Below are 17,991 nucleotides of genomic sequence, written 5' to 3'. Positions count from 1 at the left end.
AACTCGTAGATGTACACCGAGCGGAATAAGCACTCGAATACGAATTTTAAAAAAAGCAAAATTGTTTGGTATACGTTGGAAAAGTCATCTTGTCGCCCCCTAGTGGTTGTGTTCCAGAAGAATGATATATACTAGATTCGAATATGTACTTAATTTCACGTTTCCCCAATACAATTTCAGTTATTTCAGATATTTTCCAGAAACAAGTGTCAATATCTTGAAATAAGACAAAATAAGGCACTAGTATCAAGAAAATGTCCAAAGCTGATTCAAGAACATTTTGATTTCGATTGGGAACAAGCTAAATCATCTCCACCCCATTGGCAGAATTTCTTGCTTCTTTGAAGAAAAATTTGATTTTAGGACTCAATACAAGATGAAATTCCATATTTTTTCCTGCTCTTTTCCTATGTCGCATGTCATCTCCCGTCTCTTCATCATTCCTGTCACTGTTTGTCGTATTTCACCTAAAAATGTATCTTTTAAAAAGAACTAGACCAGACGAGAGCAAGGAAGAGAAACATGACGGGATGCTGCGAGAGACCGACACAGCGGGGGATGTTTGAAACAGACTGACGGCTTTGTGGAAAGCCCGCTGTAGCTATTCCAGTTCTGTGCTGATATTGAATAGGTTATGCCCTCCAGGAAATTAGAGCTATACTGCGTCAGTAGATTCAATTGTATTCTGTCTGAGGAGTGTGAATGAAGCTCAGTTCCTCATTCTCCCTCGGCACCGACTTCGCCAAAGCTTTTGCGAAACAAGTCAAAAAGCCTTTATTCATCAGCCAGTTCATAAGGGAACGGTTCAAGTCAACCGATCGTGTTTTGGCCTGCTGGCTTTCATCAAGGCCAGAGCACAGAAACGACAAACCCCGCTCCTTCTGTGAGTTTACCTTGAAGACTTCCAAACAGTTTCTCTGCGGACTCTCCGTTTCGTCGCGGATTAATTTGCCATAAAATGAGATCTGATCTTTCCAATTTTATGTTTGACTGTTGACCTCGCCACACAGTTTCTGTTTGCCTGAAACAAATCAGAAAGCAGAATTGCGTAGTCTACTTATGCAAAACTATCCTCTACCCTGGATTAGAGATAGATTAGAAGGATTTACATTTTAAACCCCGCGGCCTCCCGAATGAGACTTTAAGGCATCGGGGGAACTGACCATTTTATCTGTTTTGAACGCAGCCCGACTCCCTCGGCCTCCATGTGAAATCCAACAAGTCTGTCCTTTAGTGTCCAATCTGCTCAGTGCATATATAACAGTAAGCGCCATCCACACCGAGAGGCTTCGGCTGGCTAAAGCTTTATCATCTTTTAAATCACTTCTTAAATCTCGCTTTTATAGACTGGCTTTTTTATGCAGTGATCCTTTATTAACTGTTTTGGACCTCCCTTTTATGGCTTCCTCTTATATTCCTTGCCTCGCCTTTATATTTCTGACCGCGCTTTCATTGCCTTTGCTTTCCAAATAAGCGTAGTGAATGTTGTCACAGGCGAATGTCAGTACTGTAAGACCTGCGAGACCTGGTCTATAAAACCGGAATGAGAGCGAAAGCTTGGCCAGTGAGTGTGGAACCTGCATCGATTTAAGGTGCTTGTTCCCTTTTTGATTTCAGTGCTTTGGAACTCAAGTAAAGGTGGGAGTTTATATGGAAATACTGAGGGACAAAACAGTGGAGGGAAGAGCAGTGAGTTCACATTTGATCTTGTAGTTTTTAGAGCTGCAACGATTAATTGATTAGTTGTCAACTATTAAATTAATCGCCAACTATTTTGATAATCGATTAATCGGTTTGAGTAATTTTTTAAAGAAAAATAAGTCAAAATCCTCTGATTCCAGCTTCTTAAATGTGAATATTTTCTGGTTTCTTTCCTCCTCTATGACAGTAAACTGAATATCTTTGGGTTGTGGACAAAACAAGACATTTGAGGACGTCATCTTGGGCTTTGGGAAACACTGATCCACATTTTTCACCATTTTATAGACCAAACAACTAATCGATTAATCGAGAAAATAATCGACAGATTAATCGACAATGAAAATAATCGTTAGTTGCAGCCCTAGTAGTTTTTATCGTCATAATGGAGAGGAAAAATCAAGCAAAAATCACAAGAAATCTATTTAGTTATATCTAAATACATAAAAGGCTCAATAATCACGGAGCATTCAGGACCAATGTTCCCTCTGATAGTTTATTGACCAAATGATACTATCTTGTCAGTCATCGATCATTGACCCACTTTGTCTCCAGAAATGTATTTATTTTAGTTTTGGTAGTAAATGATATTAGAAGTAGATGATGCTGCTGGATTCAAGCAAAGTGGATGACGAAGGAGCGCCATGTTTGAGTATCTGCTCCTCTCCTTTTCTTAATCCCTTGTAACAATAACACAACAAGCCCATCAGCTGCTCCCTGGGGATATGACGGTGCCTTGCCCAGGCACACACACACACACACACACACACACACACGTAGAAAACACGCACAAGGAACTCACTGGTGCAGAGAAACAAATGATATCATTGCATGCTTCTACCTTCTCAAGCACGTATGTACAGATGGCACTGCAGCACAGCACACGTGCACACACACTCTCTCTCTCTCTCTCTCTCTCTCTCTCACACACACACACACCTGCCTACGGGCCTACCCTCGGGTTCAGTGTTAATTAAGCCACGATAACAAGAGCGAGCCTCTCCTTTTCTCTCCTGCCCCTTTCCTCCTCCACCCTGTGACCGACATCCCATCCTTCCATCCTCCTTTCACCCCCCCCCCCAACTCTCTCTCTCTCTCTCTCACACACACACACTGTAATTATCAGCCTTTCTTTTACTTCGCACTGTATAATTACGCTGTCAATTTCCGACGCGAAGATTTACCGCTCCGGCTGTAGTTTTTTTTTTTTTTTTTTTTTTCGAAGCGAGATTTTTTTTTTTTTTTTTTTTTTTGCCATTCATTCTAAATGAACAACAACCGCCGCGCAGAGCGAACGGCCAAAACTTTATTTGCACTTAAATCTGTATTCATGGGCTTTACAAAAGGTTGTGTGCCGAGTGGTGAGTAAGCGGCAGTGCGTGTCCTAATAGTGTTGTATTGTGCAGCGGTGTATTGTGAGCAAACCACTAAAGCCTCCCATCTACTGCTCTATCTCATTTAGCCAGACATAATGGAGCCTGGACAATGACGGCATGGAGAACTGTTCAGGTCTGTGTGTGTGTGTGTGTGTGTGATTATGCATATGTGCGCACACACACACACACACGCAATTGCCTTACGCAACGAATCGAGTGACACACATGCACACACCTGCCGGCACTTGAATTTATATGAGTGGACATACATGTTGCAGTACACACACACACACACACACTTATACATGCATACACACACAATGTTCCAAAAAGCACATACAAGCACCGACGAGATCTCAGCAAAACAGGGCGAATGATGCCCACACAAACACACACACACACACACACACACACACACGCAGATAGACTGTTGTACCATTGCTGAAGTGGTACTTGTGCCTGGGGAGTGTTCTCTGAGATGGGGACATGAAAGTGTTTAACCCCCGCTAACCCCAGTGTTTATACCCTGTTCCTGAGATGGAGAGATGAGAGACAGTCTGTCCGTTCAGCCATGGTGGCTGTCGCTGCTCATGCTAACTACCCACTTCTTCTTCTTCTGTTTATTTAAAAAAAACTGGAAATGTAAAACGCATCACTTCCTGTGCGGCAGAGGATTTTTCCCCAGGAAAGAGCTACCAGACTCCGGGTGTTTAGAACAGCAAATGGAAAAGCTTTCCTGAATTGGATATAGGTTGAATCACTATTGTGTTATAGCAATCAGATAGAGAGTAACAAAATGGACATTTATTTATATGAAAACTACAACTTTTAATTATTACTTGAATGTCACATTGAGACAATGAGCTCTTTTGTATTCCATGCCAATAAAAAAACCTTTGAATTGAAAACTGATTGCAGAGAGGTGGGGAGGGGCAGAGACAGAAGAGGAAGAATAGCAGGAGAGAATAAAAGACGAAATAAAATTGGCTGCACGCTAACATGTAAACCAAGAGGAGAGCAAATGGTCACATGGTTCCCTCACACTCAGCCTCAGGTTACACTACAGTAAGACTGATCAATAAAGCAGTTAACAGGCATCGTTTTTCCATTTCATTTCATTTTATGCAATTATTTCTTCTTCTTTTAGCCTATTTTCTCTTCAATCCATTTCCTATTTTTATCTCCTCTATGCATTTTGCATAGATGCTTTCCTGTACAGCACTTTGAACTGTAATGTGGTCACATGTTTGAATTTATATGTTACAGTATGTTGCTGAAATGTGTCTAAGCCAATCATAATTTAGCACCATTTAAAGGCATTGTAAGCGCTAGACACGCGTGTTTTCAAATGCACTAATTGTTTTCAGTGGCCAAACGCCACAAATGTGTGTCAGACGTGTTGCGCTTTTGACCTAATCAATCAATATGCACTGTATTTTTAGGCGTGTCAGCTGTAGATTATTCAAATTAATAAAACGACTCTTTCTGTCTGATTTACTAAAGCAAACACTGCTGATTTCACCTCAGATTGCACATGGTATTTAACGCCTAGTTGAAAGCATGTCTTATTTTTAGCACTAACGCGGCTGCTGCCTCGTTCATAGGGAGGGACCCAAGGAGAGGTCAGACCACAGACTGTAAAAACAGATGGAGTGGTGAGTGTGATGTCACCCATTGGCTTCTAAGGGCCGTTTTGAAGCCTGGAGATTGTGTTTACGGTCGCCGCCATATTGACGTGTTTTGGAGCCAGAGCAGCCAAAGCGAGGCAAAGGGAGGAACCCACTATTGACAGCGGCACCTACTATTGGCCCGTAATCGGTCACCTGTCGATCACTGGGCAGGCGACCTGTCAATCACTAGGAAATCGACCCTGTTTTATAACCGTTATATCCTGTTAATGACGCAAGTATTTTGAAAATCACCATATGGACACGCATTAGAAGATGTGAAATTAGCTACTGAGACCATAACCTCTTGTCGAAAAAATGTATTGACTTGCAGCATCCCGTCAAATTCTCACTCACATTTTGAGTTACACTATTTTACATTACACTATTTTTGTTTTGTTTACCTTTTTTATTTTGTTTTCAGCCAAAGATACCTCATGTAAAATGGGGTGACTGGACACAGCAATAATTAACTTCTCCATTCTATTGAGAGGAACAAAGACAGACAGAACTAGATTTGCGTTGCTTCTGAACGACCATAGTCACCCAATATTCTAATTTATAGCTACTACCTACTATCGTGCTAATATTTAATACTAAAGGTCACGATTTTTCTCCGAAAAGGATGTCGCGTTTTGGGCATGAGCTCTACATCTACACACACACACACACACACACACTATACCTACACACACAGGGCAGCTAGAGTGGGTCAAAAGTAAAGTGGGGCGAAGTCAGTGCACCGTCTGGACGATAGCCTCCTGGGCAAACATGGCTTAGATAAGCTGCGATCTCCATATCGCACAGCCTGGCTGCAGGTTAGGAGATGTCTATCTTGTAATTGCTCTCATATCTATCTAGTCCACCTGAGCCACATTTATCTCTCTGATTAGCCTGCAGTATCACACGCAGTGCAGTAATAAGCCTGATACCACAATGACCTAACTACTGTATAGGCATTATATCGGGGTGGATCTGTGTGTGTGTGTGTATGTCTCTGTAAAAGGGTTAGACCAATACATTTCAGTTTGCCGATATTGGCCTTTGACTGAAAATTGGATATCTGTCGGTCAAGAATTTCATTAGCATGGGTTTCACTGGAGAGTTTTCATGTCTAAATGCTGTTTCAGAGACTTTTCCACCCTGACAAGAATACAATTCTGGGGGGAAACACTGAATACTTGTAATTTCATTGGCATGAAAATGGTCAAATTTAAAGGGTTGTGAAATTTACATAAAGAAGCCCCCCAACACCATCAACCGACCAGAGAAATCATTCCAGTGTGGCGTGGGTGAATATTGAAAAAATTGTAATGAAGCCATCCTGCCTTAAGGAGCAGCTAACCCAGCTAAAGGAATTACATTAGTCTGGCTTTCAGTGGAGAGTGTTAGTGTCACATGATGGTCTAATGGTCTTAATGCCGTTTCAGAGGCTTTTCTACCCTGACAAGAATACAATCCAGGGGGAGACACTGAATACTTGGACTCTTTAAAGATATTGAACATCAACACAAAATATCAGCTTCAATCCAAAAACATTGGTACGGGTCTTCAAAAAAATCAGTCTAACCCTTTTGTGTATGTTTGTGTCTGTACGGTAAAGGTGTACTTTTTTTTTTTTTTTTACAATGTGGGGACGTGTGCTTCTGCGAGTGTGTACAATGTTCAACTTTATTAGTTCAACTTTATTATGATCCCAGAGGGCAAATATATCGCAGGCCAAAAGCAACACAGCAATAGACAACACAAAGAACAATACAAAAGTTAAAAAAAGACATAACCAAACACACATCGCAGTGGGTTGTAGTCTAGAGTAAAGTGCATTACAGTAAAGCATTACTACAGCAAAGTGCGAGTGCCTATCTATTTAACAAGCTAATAGCTGTTGGAGTGCTTGTGTCTGTTTGTTTTAATCCTCGGTACCTTGAAACGGGAACCTGAGGGGAGAGTCTGGAACTCTGAGTCTAGTGGGTGGTCAACATCTAGAAGGATGGCTTGGGCTTTCTGCAGGGCTTGTCTCTTGAATAATTCGGGGCAGACCGGCCTGACTGACTCCTATAACCTTGCTGCAGTGCTTCACAATCCGGCTAAGAGAGTTTTTACTTAGATTTCCGAACCAACAAATCATAGAAAAACACAATACTGACTGAACAAAAGATTTCTAAAACATGGTCATTAGTGTCTTGTCAGCATTGAAAGACCTCAGTTTCCTCAAGCAAAACAAGTGTTGTTGACCCTTCTTACATAAGACATCAGTATTTTTTGTCAATGTGGGGACATGTGTTTCTGAGAGTGTGTACAATGTGGGGATGTGTGTTTCTGCAAGTGTGTACAATGTGGGGATGTGTGTTTCTGCAAGTGTGTACAATGTGGGGACTTGAGTTTCTGCAAGTGTACAATGTGGGAATGTGTGTATCTGCAAGTGTGTACAATGTGGGAATGTGTGTATCTGCAAGTGTGTACAATGTGGGAATGTGTGTATCTGCAAGTGTGTACAATGTGGGAATGTGTGTATCTGCAGGTGTGTACAATGTGGGAATGTGTGTATCTGCAAGTGTGTACAATGTGGGAATGTGTATATCTGCGAGTGTGTACAATGTGGGGACGTGTTTCTGCAAGTGTGTACAATGTGAGGACGTGTGTTTCTGCGAGTGTGTACAATGTGGGGATGTGTGTTTCTGCAAGTGTGTACAATGTGGGAATGTGTATATCTGCAAGTGTGTACAATGTGGGGACGTGTTTCTGCAAGTGTGTACAATGTGGGGATGTGTGTTTCTGCAAGTGTGTACAATGTGGGGATGTGTGTTTCTGCAAGTGTGTACAATGTGGGGACTTGAGTTTCTGCAAGTGTGTACAATGTGGGGATGTGTGTTTCTGCAAGTGTGTACAATGTGGGGACGTGTTTCTGCAAGTGTGTACAATGTGGGGATGTGTGTTTCTGCAAGTGTGTACAATGTGGGGACGTGTTTCTGCAAGTGTGTACAATGTGGGGACGTGTTTCTGCAAGTGTGTACAATGTGGGGATGTGTGTATCTGCAGGTGTGTACAATGTGGGGACATGTGTATCTGCAAGTGTGTACAATGTGGGGACGTGTTTCTGCAAGTGTGTACAATGTGGGGATGTGTGTTTCTGCAAGTGTACAATGTGGGAATGTGTGTTTCTGCAAGTGTGTACAATGTGGGGATGTGTGTTTCTGCAAGTGTGTACAATGTGGGGATGTGTGTTTCTGCAAGTGTGTACAATGTGGGGATGTGTGTTTCTGCAAGTGTGTACAATGTAGGGACGTGTGTTTCTGCAAGTGTGTACAATGTGGGAATGTGTATATCTGCAAGTGTGTACAATGTGGGGACATGTTTCTGCAAGTGTGTACAATGTGGGGACATGTTTCTGCAAGTGTGTACAATGTGGGGATGTGTGTATCTGCAGGTGTGTACAATGTGGGGACGTGTTTCTGCAAGTGTGTACAATGTGGGGACGTGTTTCTACAAGTGTGTACAATGTGGGGACGTGTGTTTCTGCAAGTGTACAATGTGGGAATGTGTGTTTCTGCAAGTGTGTACAATGTGGGGATGTGTGTTTCTGCAAGTGTGTACAATGTGGGGACGTGTTTCTGCAAGTGTGTACAATGTGGGGACTTGAGTTTCTGCAAGTGTACAATGTGGGAATGTGTGTTTCTGCAAGTGTGTACAATGTGGGAATGTGTGTTTCTACAAGTGTGTACAATGTGGGGACGTGAGTTTCTGCAAGTGTGTAACGTGTGTGTGTGTGTGACAGTTGACCTTCTCCGGCCTAACATGCGGCAAACCTTGAGCCCACAGGGAGACGATAAGCCATATGCATGTCTACAGTTTCTCTCCCTCTGACCCGCGCTGACACTCCCGGCACTCCGAGGACTACTGCTAGCCATGTGCCAGAACCTCAACGCTGTCTGTTCTGCCCGCGGAAGAGGAAAAGGAGAGGAGGAGAGAGGATGTCGAATTATTGGAGGGGGGCTGAATTCCCAGACTAATGCATTGATTGCCAAGGCGTACCGCCCACTATCAATTTGCATAAGTAAATATTCAGTAATTACTCCGGGACCTTGTGCACGGAGGATCACGACAATCGCTCCAAAATATTCTCCCGTTTTCATGCTGTGAACTTGAGCATTCCTACTCGTGCTGCAGAGAAATAGTTGTTTTTCTCATTATCTTACTGCACCCACACTTTAATTTTTGTTATCTTAAAAGGGGCATTAAGTAATCTATGACCTCTATTGGCGACCAGTGGGAATTTTTTAAATATTGAGATGCATTGCACTTATGGAATGCATTTTGTATTTACACGGGTTTGGCAGTATTTCAGTTTTACAATCACATTCTTTCCCCATGCCGTTCATTTGTATCTCTACATTCTTAAAATAAAATGTAAAACCAAAATGTAATGATTCAGCAATAACCTCATGAAATCATGTAACTCCTTTGGGTGGGGAAATTTTGTTTCAAAACAAAGTGAGGGGCGGAAAGTGAGTGTTGAAAGTGATAAATCTCAGGACCTATAATCATTTTGCAAACCTCCACTCGGAAAAGAGTGGAGAGGTTAGAGGAGGTGATGGTACCCCCTGTTCCAGTGTAACAAGCCATACTGATGCTATCAGAGGGAAGGAGAATGGAAATTTGACATCATGCAGCATGGCTTTCTGGCTCACTGCTCCGGATCCTGCCAACACACACACTCATTTGCATATACACATGGATTAATGCCCATATACACTCATTCCGTTAAGTACCAACGCGCACACACTTCCACACATGTATCTCTTATACGCACAGAAAGGGGAAGGCTCGTCAACGGTTCTTTGGTTAGGGTAGAGATGGAATGACTCAAAGAATCCTCCTTAAAATAAAATGGCAAATGAGAATAAATAGCCTCATGTGGCTCTTAAAAGGTTCTTTTAATTCTGCTGATTTGGAGCATTTCTTAGTTTCTTAAAGGGTTCTTCACAGCACCTTAAGGTCCTATGTAGAACCATTTGACCATGGTTCATTAGAGAATCTTTCTAAAATGGTTCTTTACAGCACCATATACAGTTCTACTAAGGTACAAGCCAAAAGAACCATTTTCTGGGACTGTAATGTTGTGTTGAGAATGTAGACATTTGCATACATTCATCTTGTATTTGTGGAGCTTGGCCATCTAGTCTAGAGAATTGTATGCTCCCCAGTTGTCTTGGCTTTCTGTCCTGTAAAGAACATACAATAGCACTTTCACGGTTTATGTTATAGAGGATTAGCATTTGTGTAACACATTTCCGAGCAACCATGTCCGGCACCATTGTGGAGGTTCATTGGAGAATTGACTGTGTGTAAACAATTTGGCTAAATTTGTATCAACTGGGCAAGAAAAAGAAAGATACCTGGTACATGTTGTGGTGTGGCTGTAGATCCATGCAGTAAAGTTCCAGGTAAAAGTGAATAGTGTGATAAGGTGGATTTGTTTCCATATTTAGGTTACTGTGACACAGTAAACTGTCTTGTCTTTATACCTAGTACCTCTGGGCGTAGTCACTACAATGCACTACAAGTTGGATGTTAGCTTACAAACAGTTGGTTTTTGGCTTTGTTTGCGAGCTAACTGGCCAATTTAGCAAAGCAACTGATGTTCATGTTAACATGCAACAATGAGCCAATACAAAAGCTAGCTTACTAGATGTGTTAGCTAGTAAGAAAATCAGATGTGGCGAGCTAGCTAACAAGCTGACATCAAAACACAAAATCAGTTAGATCAGTGGTGAAATGATCAGTCAAAAGTCAAAAACAGCACCAAAATGAACCATGTCTATTTCATTTTGTTGAGCTGCCAAAGTTATGTGAGCTGACCTCCAATATGGACGTGTAATGACATGTTAGAGCCCCCATGTTAAAATACACTTGCCCATCTACTGACTTTGTTTATGTTTTGATTCATTAGACTGAAGACTTGACTCACTGGACTGACTGGGTGAGATACAAGTACATGTGTGTATGTGACAGCCAAAAATGAACTGTAAAATATGAGTTTTAAGGCTGACTTTTCAGTGCTATAGTGGACTGTCACGGTCGAAAAAGTTTATTTCCCAGGTAAAGTTCAACCTCAAATTTATGGGAATGTATGTCTACTCCCCTATAATGTTGTTTTTTCTAGTTTGTTGAGTCAGCGGGAAGGCTGAGAGAGTTACTCAGCAGGCAGGATAGAGGAGAGAAGGTGCTGATGGGATTCGTTTTCAGCCTGGCGGGGGGGGGGGAGCTGCAGTATGGGGTCTTAAAGGGAAACTCCACTCGGTTAAAGAAATCATATAGAAATGGGTTAAAGAAATCATATGTGTTATCTCTATGGTCTAGGACTGTTCAGTTAATGTTTGTGAACAGAAGGTGGGGCGGTTTTATTTTTCACAGCCTCACAGAGTGCTAACCTGCTCATACTTGTAATTAGCAATGTTATCATTTGTTAGTCTACCATAATGTAATGTTTACTTGTTTTTGTCTCAAAATGGTCTCCAAACTATATAGAATGAACAGTTATAGATGATTTTTTTTTTTATTTTGTATTCTGAACATAGTTATCATGACTTAAACATAGAACATTTCAATTGCTAATTCGACAATCAAAATGCCTTTTTAACCTTTGAACATATTTCCCGGTTATAGGACAGCTAAATATCCTTTTTGCTTTCAAAGGAAATTCTCCATCAGATAACCATTGTTTCCCCCACGGTTACCGATCAGATTTTCCAATCAGATTGATTAAATCTGGCTGTATGCCACCCCCCCACCCCCCCCCACCCCCCATCCCCTCTGTAAAAGTAGCTCTGTACTTTGGCATTGTAAGCATTTTAAGTGCAGTATGACTTCCTCTTGCTTCCCTGAACCCGGCGTTGACATCAATAGTACAATTATGCAGGAGCAATGCAGACCCCTGTGGTACATGAATCTCATATCAGTCATATCATACTCATTAAACACACTAATGCACTGTATCATTTTCTGCTGTGATTACAATAGACTCAATAGACTACTAATGTGCTTTTAATAAATGTTGGCTAGCCTTCTCACCCTGCCCGCTATTTTCTCTTCCTTCCCTCCTCCTCCTCCTCCTCCTCCTCTTCCCCTCTCCCTCTTCCCCCGTCCTCCCCTTTCCCCCCGGTGTGCAGGTTTTGCGGTGAACCTCCGGGTGATCCTGGGGAACCCGCGGGCGCAGTTCAAGCGTCGGGGCTCCCAGCCGGGGATGCAGGAGTCCGACTTCCTCAAGCAGATCACCAAGGTTACCGAGCTGGAGCCCAAGGCCAACAACTGCACCCGGGTCAGTAACTGGGGTCGTTGTCGCCATGGCGATAGACTGACGTCACCTTTGACATGAGACTAGGCAACAATGTGTGTCAAGGGTGTTATTGGCATTGGGGGGCGTATGGGCGAAGAAAGCTATTCGTGTGTGTGTGTATTAGGGTGTGACCTATATGGGTTTTTTTTAAGACCGATACAGATACCGGCATTTTTAGACTGAACCTGTCGATAGCCGATACTTTGTGCCGATCTTTACATTTGAACATTTTTATTCCAAAACATTTCCCCCCTAAAATACTAGCTTTCCTCCCGAATGTTCAGACAGAGGAAAAGCCTCTGAAACAGCATTTAGACCAACATGGGACACTAAAACTCTCCATTGAAACTCATATCACAACAACACTAATAACACATTTTCATTCTAACTTTTGTGGAATCTGAAAATGTCTCATTAGATTCAGGTTAAGCGCTTCCCATATACAACCAGCCTAGTATCTGTCCTACAAAGGCAAACAACAATAACTACTTATTTTTGCTTTAAAGGTCATGACTATAGTTTAGGTTTCATTGCAACAACAATTATAGTCTTGAATACCATTACACTGCATGCAGCCCACTTGTGGACCAACAGTTCTTTTTTTCAAGGCAGCAGATGAAATTCAAAGTACTTTCTCTCCATTTCACTTCTCACACTTCTTACTTGATTGGATCGGATTGATCAATTACAGAATAAATAGGTAATCGAACAAACATTATTCGTCATATCGGAGGTGGACGACTCGGACTACAGATATCCAATGCTTAATAAAAGACCAATCTCAGCCCAATTTATCAGTCTAAACTGTGTGTGTGTGTGTGAGAGTGTGTGTGTGTGCGTCTGGGGCACACATTAAACGGCAGTCATAACAGCGGCAGCCATGACAGCGGCGACTAGCCACGGGGCATCTCGCCCCACTATTGACAGAACGAGTCACGCTAAAAAGCCGGTGGCACCGTCTAAACTTAGACACACGCGACTTGAATTGGACAGAAATGGCCTTCCATTACCATCAGCTCCAGTCCCGCGCTCAGACAGCTCAGATCGATGCGGCTCATCTCAGATCACACCGAGCCCCTGTTGGCACTCGCTTTTATGAAGCCACTCATCCTCTTGACAACCCCTCAGCGAACTGCCTTAAAGTACTTTTCTGAGAAATGGCTCCTATTAAATTTTTACCTATCCAGGTCCATGTGAGCTAAGAAAAAAAAAAAAAAAAAAAAAAAGTGTCAGAATGTGGCTCCTAGTTCCCCACTTGTTTCATACAAGCACCAGTCTAGTCTAGTGTCTACCCATTCACAGGTAATATACTAGAGCAGTGAATAAACTGGGTTATCTGAGTTTAAAAAAAAAATAAAATCTGTCTTTGGCGATATTGTTTTGATAAACAGTCATGGCAATAAAGTAAGTGAATTGAATTAATATATACTGGGAGGTAGGGATGGGACGATATGTTTATGTCAAGATACGATTCGATATGCGATATGAGCTTCACGATTCAATACAACCACGATACGATGTAATAAATAAAAGTTGAATGATAAAAGTCTGACTGTGCAGAATTATGTTTATTTCTGAGACACTAATCTAGCGATGGCATTGGCTGCTAGAATGTAAACAACAATTTAAAAATGTCATTACAAAGTGATAATATAATATATTTTGGATGGAGAGCTTGTGAAATTGTGATGGTCAAGTCGTCTCATTTGTGATTACTACAGCAGAATATAATATAATTTTTCTCCCCCATGATACGTATCGTCACATTTTTGTATCGCGATATACTGAATTTGCGATATATCGTCCCATCCCTACTTTTAGGGGTATTGGCATTTTCACTGTGGGGAAAGCGTCCCAGTGCAGCACCTGGAATCAAAGTGTAAAAAAAAAAAAAAAGTGAAATATAAAAATCATAGGATAAGTGGAAGAGAGCGTGCAGATCACAGCGTGTGCTCTCAGCTGCATGCTGGGTGGCGGGTGAACAGGATAAAGACCTGGGAGCTGGCGGATCATCATTTACCCCCCCCACCCCTCCCTCCCCGACAGCACAGTGTTGAAGCTATCATCATCATTATCAGCCCCATTAACTTAATGGAGGGGCCCCGCCACCGATATTAATACGGGCCATTAGCGGGCCGTGACATCATCAGTCATCGTCCCGCGCAGACACGGCGTTGTGATATCATCGATCATAAAGCCCCGCGAAGAGAGAAAAGATGCCACGTTGGCTTAGAATCCGGAATTGTTTGGGGGGGGGGGACACGCGTGTGACATCATCACTCAGTTGGACGTTACATTACATCGTCACGTGGCGGTGTGACATCATCGATAATCCCGCGAGAGATTGATCAGTGACGCGTTTTTCACAAATGAAATCCTGAAACTTAAAATGTATCCGCAATGATACTTCCTTAACTCCAGGCTCTATTCGCTTTTAGGAAGATATCTAAGATTGAACCACAGACACCCCCCCCCCCCCCCAGGGTCAGTATCTGGGGGAACGACTGACAGACGCCGTAATGTAGTTAGAGCGGGAGAGTAATGGCGACAGACAGCAGTGACAGAACAAGAAAGGAGGAGGAGGGAGGGAGGGAGGGATGAACCAGAAGCAGATGGAGACAGATGATAGCCGGGAACGAAGGGAGGGGGGGGGGGGGGGGACGAGGGAGAGCGAGGAGGACCCACGCGGAGAAAAAAAGGGGATAGATGGATGGATGGACTAAGGGGTGGAGAATTAAAAGAGAAGACAGAGAGAGAGAGAGAGAGAGAGAGGGAAGTGCGCTGGCATGAAAAGTCGGGCCTTTCTTCCGGCGGTGGCCGTGAACCAGAATGTTCCTACTTCTGCCAACGCCCCCCCCCCCCCGACCATTTCCCTCAGATTGCCACGCACGTCACTTCCACTCGTTTAAATTCACCTCCTTTAACCGTTGACTCAACGTGGGGTCCGCGGACCACCAGGGGTCCTTGAGGGGGTTCCAGGGGGGTCCCCATTAAACTTCCCCATTATTTCATTTACAAGAACACAGTTAGAGAATGTAGAAGAATGACTGTTTTGATCATAGTTTCACTGTTATCTCTCTACCTACGATACAGATAGTCATGGAATTCTGGACAAAATCATATCTAACAATAAAAATATTCTCAGATTTGGGTCCGAGAGACAAAATCTCATCGACTGGGGGGTCCGTGGCCCTAATGTGGACTAAATTAGGGCTCCTTGATATGAAAAAGGTTGAGAATCACTGTGCTACTTTGTTGAATGAAATGCCTGGAAACTACTGCCATCCAACCCCCCCCAACCCCCCCCAACCCCCCTACTGTGCACCCCACAAATAGCTCCTTCTGATTGGGGAGAAACAACGCTGTCCTCCCCTTATCCAATTAAGGCAAAGGAGAGAAAAAAAAAAAAAAAAAAAAAAAGCCCCAGCTCTAACCCAGTAAAGCTTTTTGTCTCCAAGTTGCCTCGGGGAGGGAGGAAAAAAAAAAACGAGAGCAAGTGCAAAAGAGAAAAAAAAGTGAAAGTGATGAATGAGGAAAACGGGGGAGGAAAAACTGGGAGAAAGTCAGGCAGGAGGTGGAGGAGAAAGAGAGGGCTTGGACGTCCGGGGGAACGGGGGAGGGCACGCGCACACACACACACACACACACACACACACACACCGACGCTTTAGTGGCTGCTACATTAGTCTCGTTAGATATGCAAAGCGGCCCCAATTAGCGGGCACAGTGTGCAGGAAGTGACACGTTCCACCCGAAGAAGCCCGGCAACAAAAGGCGGGTTCACAGCCAACAATAAATCAGTGTCAGTGCGAGTGTGTGTGCACAGAAAAAAAAACGTCACACAACTGAATTAGAAAAATCCGCTCATCCATTATAGGCTGTATAAAAAAAAAAACATTCCGACTTAATAAAACCCACTTGAATTTGAATCTCTCTCTCTCTCAATACATTATCATTGCGGTATTTTCTCACCAATACATTGCTGTGAAATTGCTCCTCGCTTTTGATTTGATCCATTTCGGGAGCTGTCAGACGGTTTGTTGTGAAATCCCTTCCGCCCAGAACTGGTGAGCATCGCATTCAACAGGAAAAGGGGGGAAACAGAGAAATGGCCATTAGAAAGCAGCTCCAAAAGGCTTAAAGAACACAGTGATGCATTTGCGTTGCGACAGATATGGAATCAGATTATCTCAAAGGGATGATAGACCCCACCTGAAAGAATTTCTTAGTCTGGGTTTCAGTGGAGAGTTTTAGTGTCCCATGATGGTCTAAATGCCGTTTCAGAGGCTTTCCCACCAAAAATATCAGTTATCGGTCTTCCCAAAACCTTTATCGGTCAAACCCCGCCTCTCCACTTGTGCTCATCTCAGCTCGTTCTTTTTTTTTTTTAGAGCCCCGTATTTCCACCCATCAGCACATTCTCTCATCCTTTATCTCTCTCTCTCTCTCCCTTCCCCCCCCCCCCCCCCCTCCTCTCCAGGTGCTGGTCTGGCACACTCGCACGGAGAAGCCGCACCTCGGGAACGAGCCCAAGCATCGGAAGGACAACGTGGTCATCGAGGTCTGAGGGGGGAGGGGGAGGGGGGGGGGGTCGGAAACCACAAGTCTGCCTATCGTCTCTCGGCTGGGACTCGCTTCTCCCTCCTTATTTGGATAATACAACCTGCTCATGATGGACGAGGACTGCGAGCTTTCCGGGCCGTGTGTGGAACTCGCTTTGGACCGGGAACTTTACAAACTGGGACCATTTTGACTCTCTTCACTTTCCCTGCCCATGGCTTGCTGGTGTTAAAAACAAAAAGTTGGTGAATTTAAAGGTGCGATGTGTATCGTTATTTAACATCAATATATCATGGCCAAATTAATTGTGATACCTTGATATGTGTACTTGCTGTAAACGCATGAGACCATGGTGGAGCCGATTGGTCGCCTCTATCTCGCACCAGTGGTATTTGTTAGTGCTAGTGTTTCTCAAAATTAAGACTACATTTCCCATAAACCCCGCTGCAAAGAGGATGTTGCATTTTCTCTTTGTCTTTACTGAAGACGATCAACTTGTTGGAGGTGATTTCCCTTCCACCATCTGCTGCCAGAAACTCTGAAATCTTTACCTCCGTTTGCTCTGGAAGAACAGCGCCCTCTAACCGTTTTGTGCCGTAAAGCAATCCAGCAGATTTCCCGCCAAAATTTTACCCCGGTGGCTCACAATGTAAAATACAGTGTAGAAGCTGGTAGAGGCTGACGATCTTCTCAGCGCTCGGTCTCGTTTTGTTTACAGTAATTCTACCGATGTCTCAAAGTTAATGTGGTGATGATTTATTGATGTTAAAATGCTACATGTAGCACCTTTAAATCACCCAGAACTCTTCACACTTTCCGGCAGAGGGATGAAAAGGAACGCATCGAGTGGGCGGGATGCATCGGAACAGACCGCCGGGGCTCACAGCTCGGAAACCGTTTTATCCGCCGCGTTCTCAGCAGCCGCATTGTCCCGAACACCGAAGGTCACGAGGGGGGGCTTGAACGTGTGTGGGCGTGTGCGAACGTTTAGCTAGGTGCGCTGAAAAGGAAAGAGAGAAAAAAAAAAAAAGAAGAAGAAAAAAACGGACCAAATCCAGGAGGACGACTTTTATTCCAAATGACCCTCTTGTAAACCTTGGAACAAGAAGAAAATAAAATAAAAAACGAGGAACAAAACAAAAAAGTAAAAACCTCAAAAAAGATAAAACCGCACCTTTACAGTTCAAAGAGTCATTGGACAAAGATGATGATCACACAAAAAAAAGTTCATGGCTATTCACTGTTTTAATGCACGGAAACCATTTTTTTTTTTTTTTTCCTCTGTACTAGGCACCAGAAAATGTAAACACATTCGAAATAAACCTGGAGGACATTGGGTTTATTGGAAAATGTA

General features: G+C 43.1%; 1 protein-coding gene across 1 annotated transcript in view; it reads left to right on the top strand.

The window, feature by feature from the left end:
* b3gat2 (beta-1,3-glucuronyltransferase 2 (glucuronosyltransferase S)) overlaps window positions 1–16,644 on the top strand; it is a 34,908-nt gene extending 18,264 nt beyond the window's left edge. Inside the window, exons 3-4 of the mRNA XM_071545339.1 lie at window positions 11,911–12,059; window positions 16,558–16,644. Of these exons, the coding sequence (XP_071401440.1) occupies window positions 11,911–12,059; window positions 16,558–16,644 (236 nt within the window). The remainder of the gene's footprint in view (window positions 1–11,910; window positions 12,060–16,557) is intronic.
* Window positions 16,645–17,991: the final 1,347 nt, after the last annotated feature.

This window comes from Centroberyx affinis, unplaced genomic scaffold (assembly GCF_046629955.1).
Source record: "Centroberyx affinis isolate AG114_WGS23_722 - 3 ecotype Tasmania unplaced genomic scaffold, CSIRO-AGI_Caff_v1 ptg004881l_1, whole genome shotgun sequence".
Classification (NCBI taxonomy): domain Eukaryota; kingdom Metazoa; phylum Chordata; class Actinopteri; order Beryciformes; family Berycidae; genus Centroberyx; species Centroberyx affinis.
Note: the sequence above shows the minus strand (reverse complement) of the source record. Positions and strands in the feature narration are given on the sequence as shown.